At 38.2% G+C, this 25,641-nt stretch overlaps 1 protein-coding gene across 11 annotated transcripts in view; it reads left to right on the top strand.

The window, feature by feature from the left end:
• Positions 1-25,641, top strand: part of spri (Src homology 2 domain-containing protein sprint) — a 185,703-nt gene that overhangs the window by 81,633 nt on the left and 78,429 nt on the right. For 4 of the 11 annotated variants that reach the window (XM_033472025.2, XM_076526880.1, XM_076526883.1 and 1 more), the window contains exon 1: positions 11,086-11,754. The exons of 4 other annotated variants lie outside the window; for them this stretch is intronic. In XM_033472025.2, coding sequence (XP_033327916.2) covers positions 11,690-11,754 — 65 coding nt within the window. In that variant the 5' untranslated portion in view covers positions 11,086-11,689. Of the gene's footprint in view, positions 1-11,080; positions 11,755-25,641 lie in introns of those variants that run through there. 3 more of the 11 variants (XM_076526887.1, XM_076526886.1, XM_076526882.1) reach the window with 3 other exon arrangements.

Raw genomic sequence — 25,641 nt, 5'->3', positions numbered from 1 at the left:
TTAGTAGATATTATATAGTAATTATATATGTAATTAGTATAATATAATATAGTAGTATAATATAATAATTATATAGTATATATTATAGAGTATGTATACTATTATAATACTATTATATATAATATATAATAGTATTATTAGATATTATATAGTAATTATATATTTAATTATATAGTATGTATTATAGTATATATACTATTATAATACTAATTATAATAGTAATTATATATGTAATTAGTATAATATAATAATTATATAATATATATTATAGTATATATATTATTATAATAGTATTATTAGATATTATATAGTACTTATATATTTACATAATTATTATTATATATATAATTACTATCACAGATTTCATAGAAAAATAGCCACGCCCAAACATCTAAAAAATATTCGAATCCTCTGAAACAATTCTTCTTTAAAAACAAAAAAAGAAGTTATCCCATTCTTAACGCCGTTAAAAGGCGTTACTTTCCCAGACGACTGTACACGTAACGATCGAGAAAAACGTACGATCGTCCGCCGGATCCCGTGCAATCGGAAGCGGCAATCGAACCGTCTCGCGTCAGAATCTCGTAACAAATGTCGAATCGTTCACTTCAGGCGCCGTATCCGTGACAATTGGGAACGCCGTTTCCAGCTAGCACAGTTTCGTCCGGCTCGCTTTTATATCGGCCCGTATCCGCGAAACGATTTGTCGACTGCCATTCCTGCGGCCGTTTCTCCGCATCCCCACGCCCCCCCCCCCCTCCTCCTCTCCCGCGGCCGCCGTTATCCGTCATATCTGGAGAGCTTCGTCTCTGTCAAATTCCGACTTCAAGAACCGCAGATGTTCTTCCGACGAGCTTCGCGCGCGGTTCGCAGAAGAAACGCTGTGAAACGGATTCCGCCGTTTTCCGGAAATCACGTCACGTACGAGCTGGCGCGTCCCGCGCGCCTTTCGTCTTCACTGATTGCTTTTTGAATCAGAAAGCCGCCGCCGCCGCAGAAGCTGTCGCCGTTCCGACGGTCCGTATTAAAAATCCCGGATCGACGGATTTTCTTTTTTGTTACGGCGAGAATGTCTTCGTTACGGTCGTCGATTTTCAAACGGTTCGACGGACTCGAGCTGTTCCGCGATGGAAATTGAGACCGCGGAGGTTGAAATTGGTTCGTTGGAAAATATTTCTCGGTGGTACTTTCGGCTTATGTATTATATATGTATTATTATATAGCAATGTAGTGATATAAGTAATATTACTTTACTATATAGTAATATACTATATAGTAATATTACTTTACTATATAGTAATATACTATATAGTAATATTACTTTACTATATAGTAATATACTATATAGTAATATTACTTTACTATATAGTAATATACTATATAGTACTATACATATAGTAACATAGTAATATAGCATTATATAGTAAATATATAGTATATATGGTACTATATAGTGATTCAATTACAATCGATTGGAATAATAAAAAAAAGAATTAAAAAGCGATGCTTTAAAAAATTTCTTTTATCTGAGTTCATATTGAAATTGCAATTGCAACTTGTCATGCATAATTGTCGAATAAAAACGATGTCAAAGCAGAGCTACGCGAAGCAGGTGTCGTTCGAATTCAGCTTTTAATATATTCATAGTTCAATTTAAAATATTCTCATAGTTCAATTTAATATATTCACAGTTCAATTTAATATATTCACAGTTCAATTTAATATTCTCATAGTCTAGTTTAATATTGTCACAATTTAATTAAATATTTTCACAGTTCAATTTAATATATTCACAGTTCAATTTAATATTGTCACAATTCAATTAAATATTTTCACAGTTCAACTTAACATATTCATAGTTCAATTTAATATATTCTCACAGTTCAATTTAATATATTCACAATTCAATTAAATATTTTCACAGTTCAATTTAATATATTCACACTTCAATTTAATATATTCACAGTTCAATTTAATATTCTCATACTTCAATTCAATATTGTCACAATTCAATTAAATATTTTCACACTTCAACTTAACATATTCACAGTTCAATTAAATATATCCGCAGCTCAATTTACTATTGTCACAATTCAATTAAATATTTCCACAGTTCAATTAAATATTTCCACACTCCAATTCAATATCCTCACAAACGCTGTCAAATCATAGTCTTTCTACGCGAAGCAGCTGACGTTCGAATTCATCGTTCCACAATTAACGTTAGAAACCATACATTTGCATAAACTTTCGCCGTCCTCGTGTCGACATATCGGAAAAACTCGGGCGACAGAGTAACGCAGAGAAAGTGTCAATTACGATTCGCGTCGAGAAATTGTCGCGTTCGACGTGAAACTTTCTTCCGATCGGCGCGGCGCGGCGAAGACGATCGGCCACGAAAATTCGTCGCGGAAGGACGTGGCAACCGTTCGACGAAATAACATTTAATTAATTCGTTACACGACGTGCTCCGCGGTGAACGGAATGCCCCCTCGTTCGCCATGATATCTTCGCCAGGGAATCCCGGCGTATGTTTCGAGCGCGGCGCCGTTCCGGAGAAAAGATACGTCCCTCGGGAGCGGAGCCGAGCCGAGCGGAGACGCGGGGGCTTCGGCTCGCTATTAAACCCACGGGATGAGACCCGACACTTCGCTACTCTGTACACCGGCTAATTAAATTATTCCGGAAACGCGGCGAGCCGCTTCCAAAGGCCACGCACGGCGACAATAGCGCGCCGCGACGGAACACTCGCTGCTCGATTGCGGCGCTTTCGATGCGAGAAGCTGATCTTGGATGCCGAAATAAGTGCGTGTGGATTTTTAGAATTTGTCGAGCATCGAGCTGCATGGCCGATTAGGTCGATACTTCGCGATAAAGGCGACGATAGTTGAGAGAAAAATGTCCCGCGCGAATATTGGTCGATTCTTCGTAATCGACGGTCAGCTTGCGAACGAAATGGTATAGTAAACGATTAATTTCGAAGCGGGGAAAAATTGTGGCTTATTTAGGACATTGTGGCGCACGTTATAGAATTTTCTCAGATTTTTCGGTCGCGATCTGTGGACAGGAAAAATGGAAAAGCAGAAAAGAATCGGAAAATCGAAAGATTTCGCAATGACTTTATATGATTTCGTATGCCTCCCTAAGTGACGCTCGGATTGCCCACGAAAATGGACAATTCGGGAAGAGGAGACACGATGAATCCAGCCTTATTTATAATACCTGCAGCTCTATCTTATAGTTATTAACAATTCGTAACTGTAAAAACGAGAAACCGCGAGGCTCGAATAATCGCGTCTCCTCTCCCCAAATTGTCCATTTCTGTGCAGTTAGGGAGCGTCAGTTAGGGAGGCATAACTTCGTAATCTCATTCGAAGGGCGCCCTAGGTGTTCGACGCAGCGATAAAGCAAAATTTTCAAGGAATCCGGCGTTTCGAAGGGAGCGCAGGACATCGATTCAGAGCGGACTGACCCGATCCCGAAGGATTCGCGGGGTTCCAGGGGTTCCAGGGGGAGGGGGGCGCAGTGTATTAGGCGAGTGGCTGTAAAAGGGCAGCAGTCTCGCGGAAGAAGAAGCAAGGAAAGGTGGCGGAAGAGATTTGTGGCGCACCGGAGAGGATTTTACTGCCTCGGAGCCTCTTCTTCTCGAAGCCTTCTCTTCCTCTTCGCTCGGCGCGTCGTCCCCCTCTCCCCTTCGCGGCGCTCTACTCCCCTTCGCGGCGCTCTACTCTCCTTCGCGGCACTCTTCTTTCCTTCGCGGCGCTCTTCTCGCCGCCGCGGCGAGTCCCGGCGTCACATTCGCGGCACTCTTCTCTCCTTCGCGGCGCTCCCCTCCCCTCCGCAGCGCTCTTCTCCCCTCCACGGCTCACTCCTTCCCTTCGCGGCGCCCTTCTCGCCGTCGCGGCGAGCGGCGCGCCGCGGCGTTCCGAAAAACCCCGATCGCCGCGCCTCGCCTCGCCGCCGAGGACACGGCCGAAGGGTTTCGCCGGCGCAAAAAGCAAGACCGGCGGAAACTTCGGCCGTTTCATCCGCAAAAAGTTTATCGCCGCGAAGGCTCGCGAGCAGCAATATCCTGGGAACGCCGCGCCGCGCCGCGCCGCCTCGTTCACGGCTAAGTTCCACGGCTGTAATTGTCTTCCGTTTCATCGATTGCTTTGGATCGATCGTCGGAAGACCGGAGAGAGAAGAGACAGACCTGTTGCGAGCGACTCGCGTTAACGCCGATTGCTCGGTTCGGAACGATCCGGTTGAGACACGTTCGTCGAGCCGCTCGATTAGGACGCATCCGGTGCTCCGAGTTGAATGCTTCGATGTTTCTATAATTTGCTGGTGCACGGGGAGAGTGAATAACGCGTCGATTGGAAAAGCCGGCTGGTTAAAATGTTTCGCGAAATTCGAGCGTTTTGTTTGTGCGAATTGAAATCGACCAGTTCGATTTTGTAGTTGAAATTATAGTTATATAATTATAGTTATAGTTAAAATTATAGTTATATAATTATAATTATAGTTACACTTCTATAATTATAATTATAGTTATAATTCTATAATTCTATAATTCTATAATTCTATAATTATAGTTACACTTCTATAATTATAATTATAGTTATACTTCTATAATTATAATTATAGTTATAAATTCTATAATTCTATAATTTATAGTTATAATTCTGTAATTCTATAATTCTATAATCCCATAATTATAGTTATAATTCTATAATTCTATAATTATAATTATAATTATAATTATAATTATAGTTATAGTTATAATTCTATTATTCTATAATTATAGTCATAGTTATAACTCTATAGTTATAATTATAGTTATAATTACACGTGCACGATCGTTATAGTTATAATTACACGTGCACGTGAGATCGTGCACGATCTCATCCTCTCAGAGGATAAACGATATATCGAGCCACAATCGAGACGTTTAAAAAAGACAACAACGTAAACACTTCATCCATTCAATCGCGAACAAAAAAAGTGCGGTTCGTCCGCGTTGTTTTTCAAGCGATCGCTTGATCTTTTCTTTTCGGCTTTGCGAAAAAACCGCGTTCGTCTCGTAAGAACGTTGAGACACGACGAAGTCAAATGAGAGAAGAAACTAGTAGAACTAGGTCGACGGCATCGTGAGCTAATCGCATCGTCGTCGCCTTCTCCCATCGCGTTTCTGGCCAACGAGCATCGCCTACGGCAGCGGAGAGTTCCACGGCGAGACGCGAGCTGACGGTGCATTTCCACGCGGGAGATGTTTCGCCAGAAAACCGGCGCGCATTCCTGAAGGTTAACCGTCTGTCACGATGATTCTTCGTCTTCTTTATTGCACCGTGCGATCCGAGCGGCCACGGCTGGGTATATCCGTCGGTGTGTTCCTACCAGACCGGTGAATGGAAACGGGCGCCCGCGATCGGTATTCCACCGCCTTGCAACCGGCGCGGCGCGATCGCAAAAAGTCACGATCTCGTCGACAGCTTGTAAGAATCGAACGTAATTGACTCGAACGATATCGGCCGGCGAAGAAAAATTCCCCAAGGTCCTGCAATTTTACGAATCGTCGGTCGTCGAGCTGCGCCGGAGAGTTACGCCAGGAAATAGCTGGAACTGCTTAACCCCTTCATGCACCGTTTACTTCACGGTTACTATGATTCGGACTTTTGATATTGAGATGAGTGGACTGCGGATCTTGATGCGAAATGTGGGGTTTTTTTGGATATGTTATAGGGGGAGGGGGGTCGACGACAATGGATTTCTTCTTGTAATGATTTTGGTAAGGTGAGGGCAACGTGATCGTGTTTCATTGTTTTCACTGTTTTGTGTGTTAGCTGGTTCAATTTACTGTTTACGTAGTTGAATTAAATATTTCTACAGTTCAATTTCATATTTTAATTAGTTCGATTTAATATTCTCATAGTTCTGTTTAATATATTCATAGTTCAATTTAATATATTCACAGTTCAATTTAATATTGTCACAATTCAATTAAATATTTCCACAGTTCAATTTAATATTTCCATAGTTCAATTTAATATATTAACAGCACAATTTAATATATTCACAGTTCAATTTAATATTCTCATAGTTCAATTTAATATATTAACAGCTCAAATAATATATTCACAGCTCAATTTAATATATTCACAGTTCAATTTAATATTCTCATAGTTCAATTTAATATATTAACAGTTCAATTTAATATATTCACAGTTCAATTTAATATTCTCATAGTTCAATTTAATATATTAACAGCTCAATTTAATATATTCACAGTTCAATTTAATATATTCATAGTTCAATTTAATATACTCACAGATCAATTTAATATATTCCTAGCTCAATTAAATATTTCTACAGTTCAATTTAATATTTTCATAATTGAATTTAATATTCTTATTGTTCAATTTAATATTCTCATAGATCAATTTAATGTTTTCATAGATCAATTTAATATTGTCATAGTTCAATTAAATATTTCCACAGTTCAATTTAATATTGTCATAGTTCAATTTAATATCCTCATACCTCAATTTAATATATTCACAGTTCATACTTCTCATAGTTCAATTTAATATTGTCACAATTCAATTAAATATTTCCACGGTTCAATTAAATATTTCCATAGTTCAATTCCAGAATCCAATTCGCTCTCCTCCCATCAAAAAATTCTCCTTCAACCTACGAACACAAAAAAAAATACCAACTACCATCTGTGAACATTAATCGATTATGCGTATCCTACACGATGTTCCTTCAAAGATTTGGCAAACGACTTTGGCAACAACAACAACAACAACAAAAACTTCCGTATGTCTCGCGAACCGGCGTGTGTAACGAACCCGCCGAAGCTTTGAGATCGGCGGTGCACTCGTGCCGAGGTGTGGCACTCGAGAAACCGTGGTCGGCATGGTGTCGAGTTATGTAACAGGTTTTATGTTGGTACACGTCCGATGAGCGCTGTAAGCGCGAGCTTAGCGTCTCCGCTCGAACCTTTCCTTTTTCACCTGTGCCAGAGGAACGCGTGTTCAGTGATACCGTGGCTCTCCGTGCTCTGCGGTTTCGCGAGACCGGATCTGGGAATGACAGATAATAGCTGCGGGCAAATCACTGGCATTGTCTGCGATTATTGTCCGGTTGCGTTCGCCGGGGGCGGTTGTTCATTTTTGGCAAGTTTTTACGGGGAATACGAGGCTGGTAATCGCGGTACGAATTTGCGGGGGTGGCGGACAGGTTTTCACGGATAATGGGGCCGTGATTTGGAAAAATTTGTTCTGCATATAATAATAATAAATACATAATAACAATATATATAATATTATAATATAGTAATGTAATAATATAGTATTATAATAGTATATATATATATTAACATAATAATATAATAGTATGTTAATATAATAATATAATAATATATATTAGTACATATATAATATTATTATACAACAATATATAATACAATACAATTAATACTATTATATATTATTATATATCAATTAATATTCTTATATATTATTATATGTCAATTAATATTCTTATATATTATCATATAGTAAATAATATTATTATATATTATTATTATATATTGATTAATACTATTATATATTATCATATATATATTATAATATAGTGATTAATATTATTATATATTATCATTATATATTGAGAGAGAGATTAATTCTTTTATATATTATTATATATCAATTGATATTATTATATATTATCATTATATATTGATTAATACTTTTATATATTATTATATATCAATTAATATTATTATATATTATTATATATCAATTGATATTATTATATATTATTGTTATATATTGTTTAATACTATTATACGTTATTATATATCAATTACTACAACTACCTATTAATTTACAATAACAATAATTAATACATAACATAAAAGTCATACAATTTAAATATTTCAATAAATGCTACACCCATAAAAAAATGACCTATCCAATTTATCGAGAACTTCGAGCGTCACTCTAACACAGCACAGTAATTCAGACCAGTTTCAAAGAAGTCATACCGTTTCAAGCGCAGCCTTTTTTTGCGTCCTCGAGAAATAAAGCCATCGAGAAAATCACTCCGTTTCCCTCGTCGAGGCAACATCATCCTTCGCTCCCGGTGTCCTCTCGCAACGGAGAAATTCATGCAGCGAAAACGTCGGCGATTTCGGTCGAACACTTTCCGCCACTTTCGGACGGCGTGCGTCGCGGCGCTCGCCCGGCTTGTAATTGCATTTCAAGTATCGGAGCGAGCATCGTGGCAAAGGCGAAACGGTTCGCGCCAGTTGCACGAGTATTAAGTAGCGCATCATCCGATTTCCATTACGGTCCGGTCTTTGCGTTACACCTCTGGTCCGATTGCGCTTCGGTCGCGCGATTCCTCGCGCCGCGCCGCGCCGCGAGAATCTTCTTTCCGAGGGCCGTTAAAGTGAAAATACGACGGCGTGCCGAGGATAGTCGGGATAATAGTCGAGGATAATCAGCGCGTGTCGACACGGCCGCCGGTTTAACATAACGTATCGGCGCGGTTTTCAGCGATCCCGACGGTGGAAATGTTGCGCGCGGAGTCGCACGGTTTCCGGCCGCGGCAACTATGCCTAACTGTGTACAAGGTGTCCCGAAAATGTCTCGCGATCCGAGAGTGGCGGGTTCCTCGGGTCATTCGAAGTAACTTTTTCCTTCACAAAAATTTTCTCCGACGCGCCGTTAACGAGTTATCAACGAAAAACAGTGACCAATGAGAGGCGAGCTCGGCTGGCGCGAGGCAACCGAGCCAATGAGCGGAACCGGGCTTCGCGCGCTGGTTGGCCGGGCCGCCTCGCGTCAGTCGTACTCGATTCTTATTGGCCGCAGCTTTTTCGTTGATAACTCGTTAACGACGCCTCGGAGAACATTTTTGTAAAGGAAGAAGCTGCTTCGAATGATCCGGGGAACCCGTCATTTCCGGATCGCGAGACATTTTTGGGACACCCTCTGTATAATACTAAGACGCTCGAAAGCGAATCCTGATTTCCGTTTTTACGCGGCGAGAAATTGCGAGGGAAACGTGCCTTCTTCGGCGGATCTTCCGCAGGACGAATCTACTTTTCTACGTGCGGTAGAAACTCGATTGTCCGGCGTCTCCGATATCGCGGAATTCTACGCCAATGGAACTTCTTTCGCGTTTGATTTGACGTGATTTTCAGGCAAATACGCGAACGATTTAGTGCGCGATTCGATGAATAAGTAATGATAATAATTCAATAAATAAATAGAGGTGAAATCTGAGACTGTAGATTATTGTAATAATGTGTAAATAATTATTTGTTACGTGAAATAATGATAATTATATTGGATGAACGTTCGTATCGTTCTATTTAATTTAATTAATCGAGATAATAAGGGTGATTCGATGAATAAACAAATAAGGGTGAAATCTGAGACTGTAGATTATTGTAATAATGTGTAAATAATTATTTGTTACGTGAAATAATGACAATTATATTGGATGAACGTTCGTATTGTTCTATTTAACTTAATTAATCGTGATTCCACTGTATTTTATTTAATTAATCCTGATGTTAGTATTAGATTGTTGTTCCCTAAACGATTGGAATCGTTCGTTAAAATTATTATTCAGTTATATCGCAACATAAGAAACCATGAGAAAAATGCTACTCTCTTCCGGCAGATTTTCCCGAAGGTCTACTGCTTTCCAAATGCAAATCTAATTTTACCGATCCAACCGGTTTTCCGTATTGTCATTGTTAAATGAATGTGTCCGAATACGTACGGTTTTCATTAGATTTTACACGTTGTAGTTTCGGTATACGACAATGAGGTCGACAATTATTTTTTGCGATAAAATTCGAACGCTTCGCGGGCTTTATTTTGGTTACACTGTTCTTTGATTCTTTTTGTCTGTGTGTACGTACGTCTTTTAAAACGAGAGAAGGTTTTTCGAAATATGAATATAAATGCTAATATAAATACTTTGTGCTAATATAAATGCTAATATAAATACTTTATGCTCTCATTTAAATACTAATATAAATACTTTATGCTAATTTAAATACTAATACAAATACTTTACGCTAATATAAATACTTTATACTAATTTATGTACTACTATAAATACTTTATACTAATTTAAATACTAATATAAATACTTTATACTAATTTATATACTACTATAAATACTTTATACTAATTTATATACTACTATAAATACTTTATACTAATTTAAATACTAATATAAATACTTTATACTGATATTTACTACTACTATTTACTACTAGTATTTATATTAGTATAAAGTATTTATATTGGTCTTTATATTAGTATAAAGTATTTATATTAGTACTTATATTACTATAAAGTATTTATATTAGTATAAAGTACTTATATTACTATAAAGTATTTATATTAGTATAAAGTACTTATATTACGCTAAAGTATTTATATTACTACTTATATTAGTATAAAGTATTTATAGTAGTATTTATATTAGTACAAAGTATTTATATTACTACTTATATTGGTATAAAGTATTTATATTAGGACTTATATTGATACAAAGTATTTATAGTAGTATCTATATTAGTACAAAGTATCTATATTACTACTTACATTACTACAAACTATCTATACTACTATTTCCACTAACATCACTATCCACATTTACATTTCAAAAAAACCACCCTCTCAAAACCTGTACAGCCACCCAGCCAAAAAGAATCCAATCAACACGTAACCAAAACAAAATCGAAAACCAAAACTCCTCTCCTCCTCCCAAAATTCCCCATTATCGTTCAAAAATCTCGAAAACCTTAAACTCGCACAAAATACACTCTACATCGCTCGACACAATACGATTCTCGAAATATTTCCCAGGAACAATACCCCAGAGTACGAGGAGGAGGAGGAGAAGGAGGAGGAGGAGGAGGAGGTTGCCAGAGAGACAGCAATCTCTAGAAACGAAACGAAACGCGCGATCCCGTCGACCGCGCAAGCGCCTATCGCCCTCTAACCATCCCCCACCCCGACGGCCTAGAAGCCGGCTGGTTAGGTATCTCCTCTCGCTGCCCACGTCCAGCAGTTGCGTCCCTGTACGTACCGTCGCGACGCCGGCTGGCAGTGCGTCGCCGACTGGCGTCACGGCGCCTTTCGCCGTCGGTTCGTGCGTACACACACACACACACACACATCCACACAAATTCGTTGTAATACGTGCGCGTCTGATACAGCTCGCGTGTGCTCTCTCGCGCCGGTTCCGAAATCCCGGCCGTTCCGCGCCCTCCCCTCCGCCGAAAAGTGTGTAACTCCACCCCCCTCCCCCCTCGTGAGTTGAGAGGTGAGTTGACAGCAGAGCTTGGTTGGTTTCGTCGCGGTGACGGCGGAAGTGAAAAAGTCAAGGGAAAAGTTTGTTGCACCTCGCCGCCCGCACCCCTCCGCCCCTCCGCCCCCCCGGTTTTCTGTTCTGGTTCGCCGTGTTTAATTATCGATCACCGGTTCGCGGGGAGGACACGCCACGCATCCACGCATGCACGCCGTCTCCCGGTGGAGGAGGAGGAGGGTGGTGGTGGTGGTTGCGCTCGCCGGAGGGCCGTCGACGAGACGCGGACCAGCGAGCGATATCTGGACCAGTGACGTCACGCTCCTCTGCCCCGTCCTCCCGAGGATTGGGAGATCGGAGCATGGTCTCGAGGCAGCGTCGTGGGTTTACCGATCGGAGCGACCGCGGCCGGAAGCCGGGCCATTGGTAAGGATTCCGTATGAGCCGGTCAACTGACGGATGGACGGACCGACGGACGGACGGAAGGACGGACAGTGCTCGCGATTGTTCCGGGACACGCGGGGCCTGAAGATCGAGTGCGGCGGCCGACTCTGATTAGGATCGACGGCGAGACTGTGCCGCGCGACACGACTAATCTTTGGCTTCGACCGCGAATTAGTATGTTTCTCTATCGCGAACTTTTTTTCATGGAATTGTGGTACTATGTGAGGGCCGACTGATTAGGATCGACGGCGAGACGGAGCCGCGCGACACGACTAATCTTTGGCTTCGGCCGCGAATTAGCATGTTTCTTTCGCGAATTTTGTTTTGGTAGAATTGTGGATAGTCTGTTAGGGTTTTCTTTTTGGGGGGGAAGCGAGACGATTGGGGCTGTATAGATGATTTAGGAGCAATTTTTGGGAAGAAGAGATTGTTTGTGTTTGTACTTGTATTTGTGTTTGATTTGATTTGATTTTGCTGTTATGGTGATTTGAAGTTCGATGAGTGTAATCATTTCTATGAAGGAAATTACTTTTTCTTCGTAGTTGCAGTGATTAGGTGCTTTAGATGATGTAGGAGCAATTTTTAGGAAGAAAAGAGATTGTTTATATTCGTATTTTATTTTATTTTATTTTATTTTATTTTATTTTATTTTATTTTATTTTATTTTATTTTATTTTATTTTATTATTTTATTTTATTTTATTTTATTTTGCTGTTAAAGTGATTAGAAGTTTGATGAGTGTAATAATTGCTAAGAAGAAAATAGATAATTTATATTTATATTTGATTTTATTTTATTTCAACGTGTACCATTATTTTCTTCGTAGTTACAATGATTAGAAGTTCGAGGATTGTAATAATTTCTAAGGAGAAAGAGAAGATAATTTGTATTTATATTTTAATTTTATACTTTATATTTTTTATATTTATATTTAATATCATATTTTATATTTTCTATATTTAATTTAATTTTGTATTTTATATTTCACTTAATTTCATATTTTATATTTTCTATATCTAATTTTAACTTATATTTATCGTGTGTCTAAATTAACACTTAAACATTTAAATATCGATAATGAGGAATCAGAATTTTATTGCAATTTCAAAGGGCAGAATAACATTTGTTTCTCGGATAAGTTATTTATTAGACATTTTCACGACGAGTCAGACTCGTCAAAATACGGCAAGGGGTTGAAAAAAGAAAAAGGGAAGAGACGATGATCTTCGGTTAGGGATTTTATGAGAAATCGGGAATTGCTTCGGCAATTTTGTCTCGGATAAACATAAACATAAGCCTTAAGCTCCGTCGGCTCGTTCCGAGCGCTGTTTTCGAGTTCAAGTTCGCACTCAGAATGAAACCGGCGTGACCAAAGGTGTATCGTGCCCGCTCTTGCTTGCCAGCCATGGCAAGACGCATTTAACCGGCGAGAGAGCTCGTAGATTCGCGGGCGCAGATAATTTCGCGCGAAACGCGAAGTGCATTGGTCTGTTAACAACGGAAGGTTGAAAAAAGTGATTTAGAAAGCTGGCGAAGCGAGGTGAAACTTTTTCCGCGGGGACTTCGGACCTCTCGTTCCTCGATAACGATCTCGAACGAATTGAAAAATTCTGGAAACGCGACAAAAATCGCGAGAAAAAGGCGCCCCGCCGGTATAAATCCGTCGGCGAAAAACGTCTCGACGACGACGACGGCTTCCGGTAGAAATCGTTTGGGACTCGTGCGAGTCTGACGAGCCAGAGATAGTATTTACACGGGGATCTCCCTCGACGCTGCACGGTTATGTGGATCAACATTCCATAAAAGGTGCAATTAGATTAACGATACCGAGAAAGTTCGCTGTCGATCAAAATCTTCGATCATTAGCGTGAGCTCGCGGGCCCAATAAATGGTACTGGGTCTGTCCGTAGGTTATGTTCTCGGGATTGGATTGATAAAACTGGTTCGAAAGGAATTTTTTATTCGATCGAGTTCGCGTGGGTTTCGCTGCTGCGCGGTTTATGATGTCTATGAAAAGTTGCGATTGTCGCATAAATTTTGGATAAAAATGAAGAATTTTAATTCTAATTATGTGAACACCCGGTATGCACTCGTAAATCATTAATCGGATCGTGTTGTTGTTAATTTGTTGGAATAGTTAACGAGTTGAAATTGTTAATTATCAATCAGATTAATTGTTTTAAATTAGTTATAGTAATTAACGAGTTGAGATTGTTAATCATTAATCAAATTAATTACTATAAATTAGTTATAATAATTAACGAGTTGAAATTGTTCATCGTTAGTCAGATTAATTGTTCTAAATTAGTTATACTAATTAACGAGATGCGATTGTTAATCACTAATTAGATTGTTTATTGTAAATTAGTTACAGTAACTAAGGAGTTGAAATTGTCAATCATTAATCAGATTGATTATTATAAATTAGTGATAATAATTAACGAGTTGCAATCGTTAATCATTAATGAGAATATTGATTATAAATTGTAATAATTAACGAGTCGCACTCGTTAATCATTAATCAGACTAATCATTATAAATTTATTACAATAACTAACGAGTTGCACTCGTTGATAATTAATCAGAATATTTATAATAAATAAGTATTAACAATTGAGGAATTGCACTCGTTAATCACTAGTCAGATTAATTATTATAAATTTGTTATAATAATTAACTAGTTGCACTCGTCAATGATTAATCAGAATATTAACTATAAATTGGCTGTAACAATTAACAAGTTGCACTCGTTAATAATTAATCAGAATAATTATTATAAATAACTAGTAACAATTAAAGAATTAATCATTAATCAGACCAATTATTAAAAAATTGTTACAACAATCAACGAATTGCACTCCTCAATAATTAATCAGAATATTTACCATAAATTATCTCCAACAATTAACAAGTTGCCCTAGTTAATCACTAATCAGATCGTTTATTAAAAATTCCTTACAATAACTAACGAGTTTCACTCGTCAACAATTAATCGGAACATTAATTACAAATTAGCTGCAACAACGACAGAATAGCTCTCGTTAATCATCGATCGAAATATTCATCATAAATTACTCGTAACAAACTAACAATCATCGTTGCAATCATTAATCAGATTACTTTTCGCCTCGGCCAATGGATGTTCGACACTTGAACGCGTCGACGCAGACAAATTACATTTCGTATATACATATATATATATAAAAATGATCGCGGTCCAACAATCGCCTGTATCACGGATCTATTTCGTTAGAGCAACGAACTATAATAACCCCGAACTACTAATGTAGTCTAGATTCGATTTTATAGCCGCCTTAGACGCGTTCGTTCCCCCGGCTGGGAAAGGTGTCTTACCAGGAAGCGATGGCTCGAATTATCTGATTCCGTTGTCGCACCGCCGATAATCTTCCCCGTCTAGTGCCACGCTATCGGCCGACTGCAGCTCGCGCTGATAACGTGTCCGGCCTGTTAAGTTGAACGCGGCCTGTTACACGAAGCCTTTCGGAGCGTGTTTAGGGACGGGGACGGATCTTCCCGTGCCTCGGTTGCACTGCGGAGTGCATTAATTAAGCGCACAAAAATGGACAATTTTTGGGAAGACGAGATATAATTATTATTATCAAAATTAATAAATTGGATAAAATAGTAACTAAATAATAATCAGTACGATAATAAGTAAATAATAATAACTGCAATGATATCTATATAATAATAAGTACGATAATAACTAAGTAATAATAAGTACAATAATAACTAAATAATAATCACTACAATGATAACTATATAATATAATAACTACAATGATAACTATATAATAATAACTACAATAATAACTACAATAATAACTAAATAATAATGACTACAATAATAACTAAATAATATAATAACTACAATGATAACTGTATAATAATAACTACAATAATACCTAAATAATAATAAATACAATAATAACGAAATAATAATAACTATTATACAATGATAACTATATAATAATAAGTACAATAATAACGAAATAATAATAACTAGAATAATAACTACAATGATAACTATATAATAATAACTACAATAATAACGAAATAATAATAATTAAAATAATAGCTAATATTATAACAAAATAATAATAATAACTGAAATGATAACTTAATAATAATAATAACTAAAATAATAGCTAATATTATAACTAAGTAATAATAATAACTAAAGTAATGGCTAATATTATAACTAAATAATAATAATAACTAAAATAATAGCTAATATTATAACTAAATAATAATAATAACTAAAATAATAGCTAATATTATAACTAAATAATAATAACTAAAATAATTGACTAAATTCCAACCTTGTAATTGTTACAAAGCAATAAACATTAATTACGTTTAGGGCTCTTTAATTCTCTATTTTAATCAACTTTCTCAATGCCTCCAAAAATCACAGAGACACTTGGGTGGCCCTTTTTAGCCGAGACACCCTGTGTATTATCGTTACTTCTATAAATCGATATAATTATATCGTTGCTTCTAATTCTCCGCAAACCTAATTTTAATCGTAATTTCTCTTCGACAAGAATTGTTGCACTCGTCGATTGCCACGCCGTTTTTCTCGAATCCACGGATCGTCTTTTTCATCTCATTTGTTAACTGTCCGAGCCGCGCAGCGCTCGCTCGCGCTAACATTGCAAATTTAATATTTTCCATTGTAAATATAATCTCACGTGGAATCGAATCCGGTCCCAGGCACCGATAATTAATTTACGTACCGGCCAACGCGCGCGGTCCGGCAAACACGAAATCCTCGAGCCGAAGGTAACATTGGTGGGAATGAAATTGCAATTAGGGATTAAGAGTGAAATTGTAATTAGCGATTACCGAACGTATTCGTAGCTAAGGTTATCTCTTAGTCGTTCATTATTCATTTACAAATTAAATTCTAATTAGCTATTTTATCCTTATCTTTCATTTACTATTTATTATTATTATTATTGTTCATTCACGAGTAAAATTCTAATTAGCTGTTTCATTTTTATCTGTCATTTGTTATTTCTTAATTATTGTTCATTTACCGATGATATTTCAATTAGCTGTTTCATTTTTATCTGTTATTTGTTATTTCTTAATTATTGTTCATTTACCGATGATATTTCAATTAGCTGTTTCATTTTTATCTGTTATTTGTTATTTCTTAATTATTGTTCATTTACCGATGATATTTCAATTAGCTGTTTCATTTTTATCTGTTATTCGTTGTTTCTTAATTATTGTTCATTTACCGATGATATTTCAATTAGCTGTTTCATTTTTATCTGTTATTTATTATTTCTTAATTATTGTTCATTTACCAATGATATTTCAATTAGCTGTTTCATTTTTTTCTGTTATTTATTATTTCTTAATTATTGTTTATTTACGAATGAAGTTTCAGTTAGCTGTTTCACTCTCACCTGTCACATCTATTATTTCTTAATTATCATTCATTTGCGAATGAAATTTTAATCCGCTGTCTCACGAATAAAATTCAAGCTAATGGACAACGAACGAAGTTGCGATCGGCGATTACGATTTATCGGGCGACGATTCAGAGTCGATAAGAGTCGCGCTATCGAGAGCCGCGCGACAATGATTATCTTCGAATAGCTCGCGCGAGCGACGCTTCCATTTCGATTTACGGTCGCGACGGAGCGTCGGCAATTGGCTGTTTTTCCAGATAAAATAGTAAATTAATTGGATCGACGGACGATCATCGGCCGCGTTTATCGATCGCGAGATTGCGATCGACTGCGCCGAGCATCGATCTCGAAGCCTTGCAGAACGTTGCACCGGCCGCGAGGACGCCTATGAAGCGACTTATCGTCGCGTTCGGCCGGTGATAAGCGACACGTGCACGATGCATGCCGGTGACGTCACCGATAAAAATCGCCGAGCCGGACGGGACCGATTCGAAAGACTTCGGATTGCCGAGGCGATTTGAAGCAACTTTTTCCTTTGCGGAAATGCGATTCGAGGCTTCGTTTACGAGTTATTCGCGAAAAACGCCGACCAATGAGAGACGAGCTGGGCTGGCGCGAGGCGGCGCGTTCCGATTGGCCACTGTTTCTCGTCGATAACTCGCAAACGGAGCCGCGGATCGCATTTTCGTAAAGGAAAAAGTTGCTTGCAATTATCTCAGGAAACCTCTCACCCATTTTCTGATTGCGAGACGTTTTTGGGACACCCTGTATAGTATATACTCTATAGTATAGTATATATTAATGTATAGTACTGATATGTAGCGTAATAGATATTATGTAGTATACTATATACTAATTTATAGCGTAATAGATATTATGTAATATACTATATACTAATATATAGCGTAATAGATATTATGTAGTATATTATATACTAATATATAGCGTAATAGATATTATGTAGTATACTATATACTAATATATAGCGTAATAGATATTATGTAGTATACTATATATTAATATATAGCGCAATAGGTATTACATATTATACTATATACTGATATATAGTGTAATAGATATTATGCAGTGTACTATATACTAATATATGGCGTAATAGATATTATGTAGTATACTATATACTAATATATAGCGTAATAGATATTATATAGTATACTATATACTAATATATAGCGCAATAGGTATTACATATTATACTGTATACTAATATATAGTGTAATATATATTATGCAGTATACTATATATAATATATGTAAATATATTATATATTAATAACCATAAATATAATTATAATAATATAAATAATATAATATAGTAATATAATATAATAATATAATATAATAATATAATATATAATATAATATAATAATATAAAATATATATTAATAACCATAATTTTGGGACACCCTGTACATTGGTAGTTCCCCCGTACAACAGTGAATTTGATGAAAATTGAACGAAGAAACTGGCGCCGGCCCCCTCGTGGGATAGAACAGGTGCTAAACAGCGAGCTCGAGTTAGGGGATTCAAGAAAACCGAGCCGAATCGGAACTTTCTCCGGGACACCTTTCGCCGATTGATCCCGGTTCGCGCGCGCGTAATGGATCGAATATCCCCGCGTCACGGTTTATTAGGATCACGAGCGACGGGGACGATTCATCCTTCGCTGCGACCCACGGATCGCAATCGCTGCCCGTGAAGATCGGCCCGCGATCGAGATGGATAACGAACGTGACGGGAAATCAGGCGACTCGCGGGAGCAAAGTAGAATTCAGAATTGCTTTCCTCGGTCTCGTTCTTTTTCAGCGAGCTTCGCCAATTACCGGCACGGCGGCGGCGGCGGCGAGAGTTGTCAGAATTTCCGATCGCTGACCGACGATTCTACTCGTAATATTATCTTGTTGGCAGTTCTTCACGCAAGAATGACGCTTTGATGAATTAAATTGAATTGAATTGATTTGACTTGAATTGACTTGAATTGAATTGACTTGAATTGACTTGAATTGAATTGACTTGAATTGAATTGACTTGAATTGAATTGACTTGAATTGAATTGACTTGAATTAAATTGAATTGAATTGAATTAAATTGTTCTTTCAAATATCTCCGACATCGAACACTATGCATTTTGACGCTATGTAACGTGTCCCTCGAAATCGAACAACTTTTGTCCGACACTTTCCTTTCTGTCGTCAAAAACAAGCGAGTTATTCTCGTTTCAAATGCCCCACCCTGTACAAACTGCATTCGTAATTGCATTTATAATTTCCGTCGACAAAAACGTCCCTCGAAACAAACAAGTAAAAAGAGGGCATTTCATAGAAAGTTCCATCCGCAAGAACTGAAATCACGCTCGTGCCTCTTCAATTAGCGTGTTCGAATTAACGAGCTCCGGCGAAAATCCAGCCGCCCGGTTCGCAGTTTCAATTAAACCGCGGTTTAAAAGCGGAAATGCCCGGATTCGCGCGGAAGAATTAACGGCTTGAAAATTACAAAACTAGATTCGCCTGGGATCGGATCGCGCGGCCAGAGAGCGCGATTCTAGGACGATCGAGAGAGAGCGAACCTTTCATCGCGTGCACCGTGACGTGGGAAAAATGTTTCGTCGAAGAGCGGTGAGCGTGTCTTTCCTGAAACGTGGCGTTTGAGAAATGAATTTTATCGCGGCAACGATAAATTATCGTTCCGTGGCGCGCCAGCAAAGAAAAACGATGAATCGATGCATGGACGGCGGCCTTCGAAATATCTTCGAGCCACGCGCTTTTTAGCTCGGCGAACTTCGCGATTCGGGCTGCATACTTTGTCGCCTGGATTTCTTGGAATGCTTGTCGGTTCTTGAGAATTCACGATTTATGAATTACTCACGATTTAGGAATTGCTCGCAATTACAAGAAATATAGAATTGAAAATATAGAATTGAAAATATAAAATTGAAAATATAAAATTGAAAATATAGAATTGAAAATATAGAATTGAAAATATAGAATTGAAAATATAAAATTGAAAATATAAAATTGAGAAATATAAAATATAAAATTGAGAAATATAAAATTGAAAATATAAAATTGAAAATTGAGAAATATAGAGTATAAAATATAAAATTGAGAAATATAGAGTATAAAATATAAAATTGAGAAATATAAAATATAAAATTGAAAATTGAGAAATATAAAATATAAAATTGAAAAAATTAAATTGAGAAATATAAAATATAAAATTGAAAAAATTAAATTGAGAAATATAAAATATAAAATTGAAGATAAATATGAAACTAAGAATATAAAATATTTTAAACTATAGTTAAGCGAAATAATGTTCGGATAACATTATCTGATCATGGCAAATCCTTATGAAATGCGAATCCGAAATTCTCACGGATCCGTGATCGAATCGAAGAAGCATCTGCAGTCTATTTCTCGAATTCCCTAGACAGCTGCGTGCACCGACCTCGTAAAACGCACTTCGAACGGAAGCGCGAACATAATTTCGAAATGATCATTTTCGAGAGACTCCTCTCTTGAGCGAGATTTCCGAACGACCGTGAGGACCGATCGAGACTTTGATTTTGAAACGGCACACGACGGCGCTCCACTTTCCTACGCTGCATTCTGAGGCTCGTTACGTGTCACCCGTTGCATAACTCCGCTGCAAACCTGTGCATACGACGTCGTAATCTCGGCCTTCCTGGCCACCCCTCCGCCTCTTTATCGCTCGTTCTTACGGGACGATCGGGCACAAGAGAGAGAGAGAGAGAGAGAGAGAGAGAGAGAGAGAGAGAGCGTAAGAGAGAGAGCGCGAGAGACAGAGCGCGAAAGATAGAGAGAGAGAGCGCGAGAGAGAGTCTAGGATTCAATTTCGGAGAGAGAGAGAGCGCGAGAGAGAGAGTCTAGGATTCAATTTCGGAGCGAGAGAGAGAGAGAGAGAGAGAGCGCGAGAGAGAGTCTAGGATTCAATTTCGGAGCGAGAGAGAGAGAGCGAGAGAGAGAGAGAGCGCGAGAGAGAGTCTAGGATTCAATTTCGAAGAGAGAGAGAGAGAGAGAGCGCGAGAGAGAGAGTCTAGGATTCAATTTCGGAGCGAAAGAGAGAGAGCGAGAGAGTCTAGAATTCAATTTCGTTGAAAGAGAGAGAGAGACAGAGAGAGCTAACGCAAAGAGAGAGAGAGAGAGAGGGAGAGAGAGAGAGGTAACACAGAGAGAGAGAGAGAGAGAGAGAGAGAGAGAGAGACGCGAAGAGGAAGAAGACCGGGAAACCGAACGATCGCCTCGTACCGTACGATTTTATGGTCGGTTTATTGTACGAGGATCTACTTAGCATTCGTCCCAGTTAATGCGCGCCGATCGTAGATGCCTCGGCCGTGGATTCGAATCGCGCACCGGTGTCTAGCAGATGCCGCGTCGCGGTGCTACGTTTTTCCAATATGTCAGCGAATATGCAATTTTCTATATGCTCGAAGCGGCCAAATACCGAGTAATAATTATTATATACGATGGAAATAGTTTTTCGTTGCGAATAAACATTATAGGGGACGAAAATGGTTATTTTGTTTGCAAATAATCATTGTTATCGACGAAATTATTTTTTCGTTTGCAAATAACTATTATAGTTGAAGATAATTGTCTTTTTGTTTTCAAATAACAATTATAATTGATAAAAATTGAAGTTTGTTTGCAAATAACCACTACAGTTGACATAAATTGTCTTTTTGTTTGCAAATAACCATCATAGTTGATAAAAATTGTTTCTTTATTTGGAAATAACAATTATAATTGATAAAAATTGTTCGTTTTGTTTGCAAATAACCATCATAGTTGATAAAAATGGTTTCTTTGTTCGCAAATAACAATTATAATTGACAAACATTGTATTTTTGTTTGCAAATAACCATCGGACGAAAAATCGTCTTTCAGAAAGATTTCAGGAAAGAAAGACGAAGAAATTGTTTTCTTTATAAAAATCTTTATACGATTTATCAAAGTTTCAGACAGCAAAATCTTTCCTGTTTCGTTCAACTTTTTGTTTCGCATTGTATTTCGTTGATTTTTGCTTCCTGCTCCCGTTATTTTATATTGCTTTCGTTGCTTCCGCTAAGTTAATTTATTTGCGCATCGAGTATTTGTATCCGATCGTTTTTATTTATTTATTTATTTATTTAGTTACTTTCAGGTCGTTCCAAGGGATGTTTTCTTTGTAACAAAGAACATGGACGAGAGCATGATTCGCGAACATTTATATTCTCGTGTTAGGAATTATTTGTTATTTTATTATTATTATTTACAAGTAATTATACAAGTTTTTTTATAATAATACAAATAATTTATAGAAATAATACATAATTTATACAAGTTATCCAAGCAAAATACATTACGTTATTTACAAGTAATATTTCCAACGTCTATATATACAGCGTGTCCCGAAATTATGGTATTTCCGGGGAATAAGAGATTTCTGGGATCATTTGAAGCAACTTTTCCCTTTACAAAAATGTTCTCCGATGCATCGTTAACGAGTTATCGACGAAAAAGCACTGACCAATGAGAAGCGAGCACGGCTGGCGCGAGGCGCCGCGCCGCGGCGGAGCCAATCAGCGGAACTTGGCTCGTAGGCTCGGCCGCCTCGCGCCAGCCGCTCTCGCCTCTCATTGGCCACCGTTTTCCGTTGATAACTCGCAAACGAAGCGGCGGATCGCATTTTCGCAAAGGAAAAAGTTGCTTCAAATCGCCTCAGGAATCTCTCATTTCCCAGAAATACCATAAATTTCGGAGAACCTTGCTTCTCGAAAGCAAAAAATCGCCTAAAATAACCGGATAGCAGTGAATTCACGCTCCGGGTCCAAACGGACCCGGCCAGCGGACCGAGCCGCGTCGTCCGCGATCGAAAACGCCGAGAACCGCGCGATAACTAAATTTCGCGATCGAAATGGAGCGCGCCGCGCATTCCCACGTTGGAATAATCAATAAGCAATCGAAAGCTGAAGGAGCTGTCGCGAATTTCCGGGGAATCGCGGGACGCGCGTCGCTTGTACCCGAAACCTCATTTGCATCGTTGAGTGTTGTTTGCCGGGTGCCGGGCGAGGGTAACACGCTTTCGGCCCCCGAAACGCCGCAAATCCGGCGGCGGCGGCGGCTGCGTTTCCTCTCCCGGCCGGCGATCGACGGGACACGTCGAATCGTCGTCGTGTTTAATATTAAATTGCGGGGCTCCGCGGCACGCAGCTCGCGCTGCTCGATGCTGCAATTAAGCCGTGTACGTGACACGTTGTTCCGCGGTCGAATCACCCGTAAACCGCAGCGGTTAAAAGGCTGAAACGCCTGCTCTCCCCTCCGCGCCTCGTCCACGGCCCTTTTATTTATCGCGCGCGAGCGCGTCGCGATTTTCAATCGAGGAAATCGGAGAACAAGACGCGACGCGACGAGACGGATAAAACTCGTCGCCGAAGGCGCGGGTCGATCTTTTATCGCTCGCCGCGAATATGACAGACAATGGCGAGATCGCGACGAGAAAAGTCGCTAAACGCGGACGTTTAAACGCCGTTCAGAGACGAGACCGGAGACATTCGGGCGAGAGTTTTTCGTGAGACGGTGTTTACGGGTCGCGCGACGAGCTGGCAGACAGCGTTTTTTTTTCTTTTTTTTTCTTATGTGGTGGAGGTGTGCGAAGAAAATAGAATTGAACAGGGTTATGTCGATGGTTCGAGGGTCAATAGGAGGGACGAGAGGAAATTGATTGAATTGCTTGGATTCGGGTTTACAGAATTGCGCGATTTTCAATTGTTGATCTTCTGTGAATTAGGCTTTTAGCGATGTGGTAGGGGCGAATGTAATTTTATTTTCGGAGAGATACTTGTTAATTAATGAATTGATCGATTTGTTTTACGTTAGTTTCGGGTTTTAATTTTATATTTTCAATTTTATATTTTCAATTCTCAATTTTATATTTTCAATTATATTCAATTATATTTCAATTTATATTCTCAATTTTATATTTTCGATTATATTCAATTGTATTTCAATTTATATTCTCAATTTTATATTTTCAATTTTATATTTTCAATTATATTCACTATATTCAATTATACTCAATTATATTTCAATTTATATTCTCAATTTTATATATATTTTCGATTATATTCAATTGTATTTCAATTTATGTTCTCAATTTTATATTTTCAATTATATTCAATATATTCAATTATACTCAATTATATTTCAATTTATATTCTCAATCTTCTATTTTCAATCTCGCATTTCCAATTATATATTTTCAAATTACTAGCTAATACATTACATCGATACATTAATAAATACAAAGATAAACTATATTCGAACTATTTCTTTCTCACATAACTTCGACCTCTTTTATTTCTATACTACATATACACGTGCATAAATCAATCTGCCAAACTTAATACAAAATAACCTAGACCTAAACGATTGATCCACGAAGCAAAGCATTAATTTCTAACAAATATTCAAGCTGCAGGCGAGCCATTCGAACGAACAATGCCGCGACTGCGTCACAAAAGAATCGCAACGCAAGGGGTTAACTGCGTCCGAACAAAGCGGCCGATTCGAATTGGGGCGAGTACAAATCCGTATATTCTTCTCGCCGCTATATCGCTCTCCTTCAGCGCCGACATTCAAACATCACGACTTGAGTTATAACGATCAGTATTTCCCCGTTCATAATCTATGGAAAATCGCTTCGGGAGGCTCCCTCTCGTTGCGCTTTCATTTATAGCAAAACATAATTCCGGCGCGCCGGTAGAGCCGACAGTCCCGTTTCCCCTCTCGGCTGTCCCCTAATAATCGAGAAAGTCTGCTGCAAAACAGAGAGCAGAGAAAAAACTATGATACCGAGACGGAAATCTGAACGGTCGGGGCGCGAATAGTCGCCTAGGATCGATGAACCGAGAGAGCAGTCGCTCGGTTTCTCTCGTCTCGCGCCCCTCACCCCCTCGCCCCTCGCCCCGCGCCTCTTGCCCCGTCCATACAGCCATTTTTCGCCGGTCCAATATCGGCGGTGTTTCTCGAATCGCGTGTGCCCTCGTCTCCTCTCAATTTCTTTCCGCCCTTCACGTTTCCCTTCTCTGTCGCGATCACTCCCTTGTTCCCAATTTTTCTCGGTCGTTCGACCTCTTTCTACATTCACTTTTCTCCATTTTTATACATTTTTCTTACACTTTCTATATTTTTCGCTATTTCTCGCTATTTTTCTCTCTATTTTTCCATTTTTCCCTAATTTTCTCCATTTATCTGTAATTTTCTCTAATTTCCTTTATTTTTCACAACTTTTCTCACATTCCCTCAATTTTTCTTCATTTTTCTCCAATTTTCTCTATTTTACTCAATATTTCTTCAATTTTCTCTACTTTTCTCAATTTTTCTCCAATTTTCTCAAATTTTATC

Source organism: Megalopta genalis, chromosome 16, assembly GCF_051020955.1.
Source record: "Megalopta genalis isolate 19385.01 chromosome 16, iyMegGena1_principal, whole genome shotgun sequence".
Taxonomy (NCBI): Eukaryota; Metazoa; Arthropoda; class Insecta; order Hymenoptera; family Halictidae; genus Megalopta; species Megalopta genalis.
The sequence above is the reverse complement of the archived record's forward strand: the minus strand, read 5'-3'. Positions and strand labels throughout refer to the sequence as shown.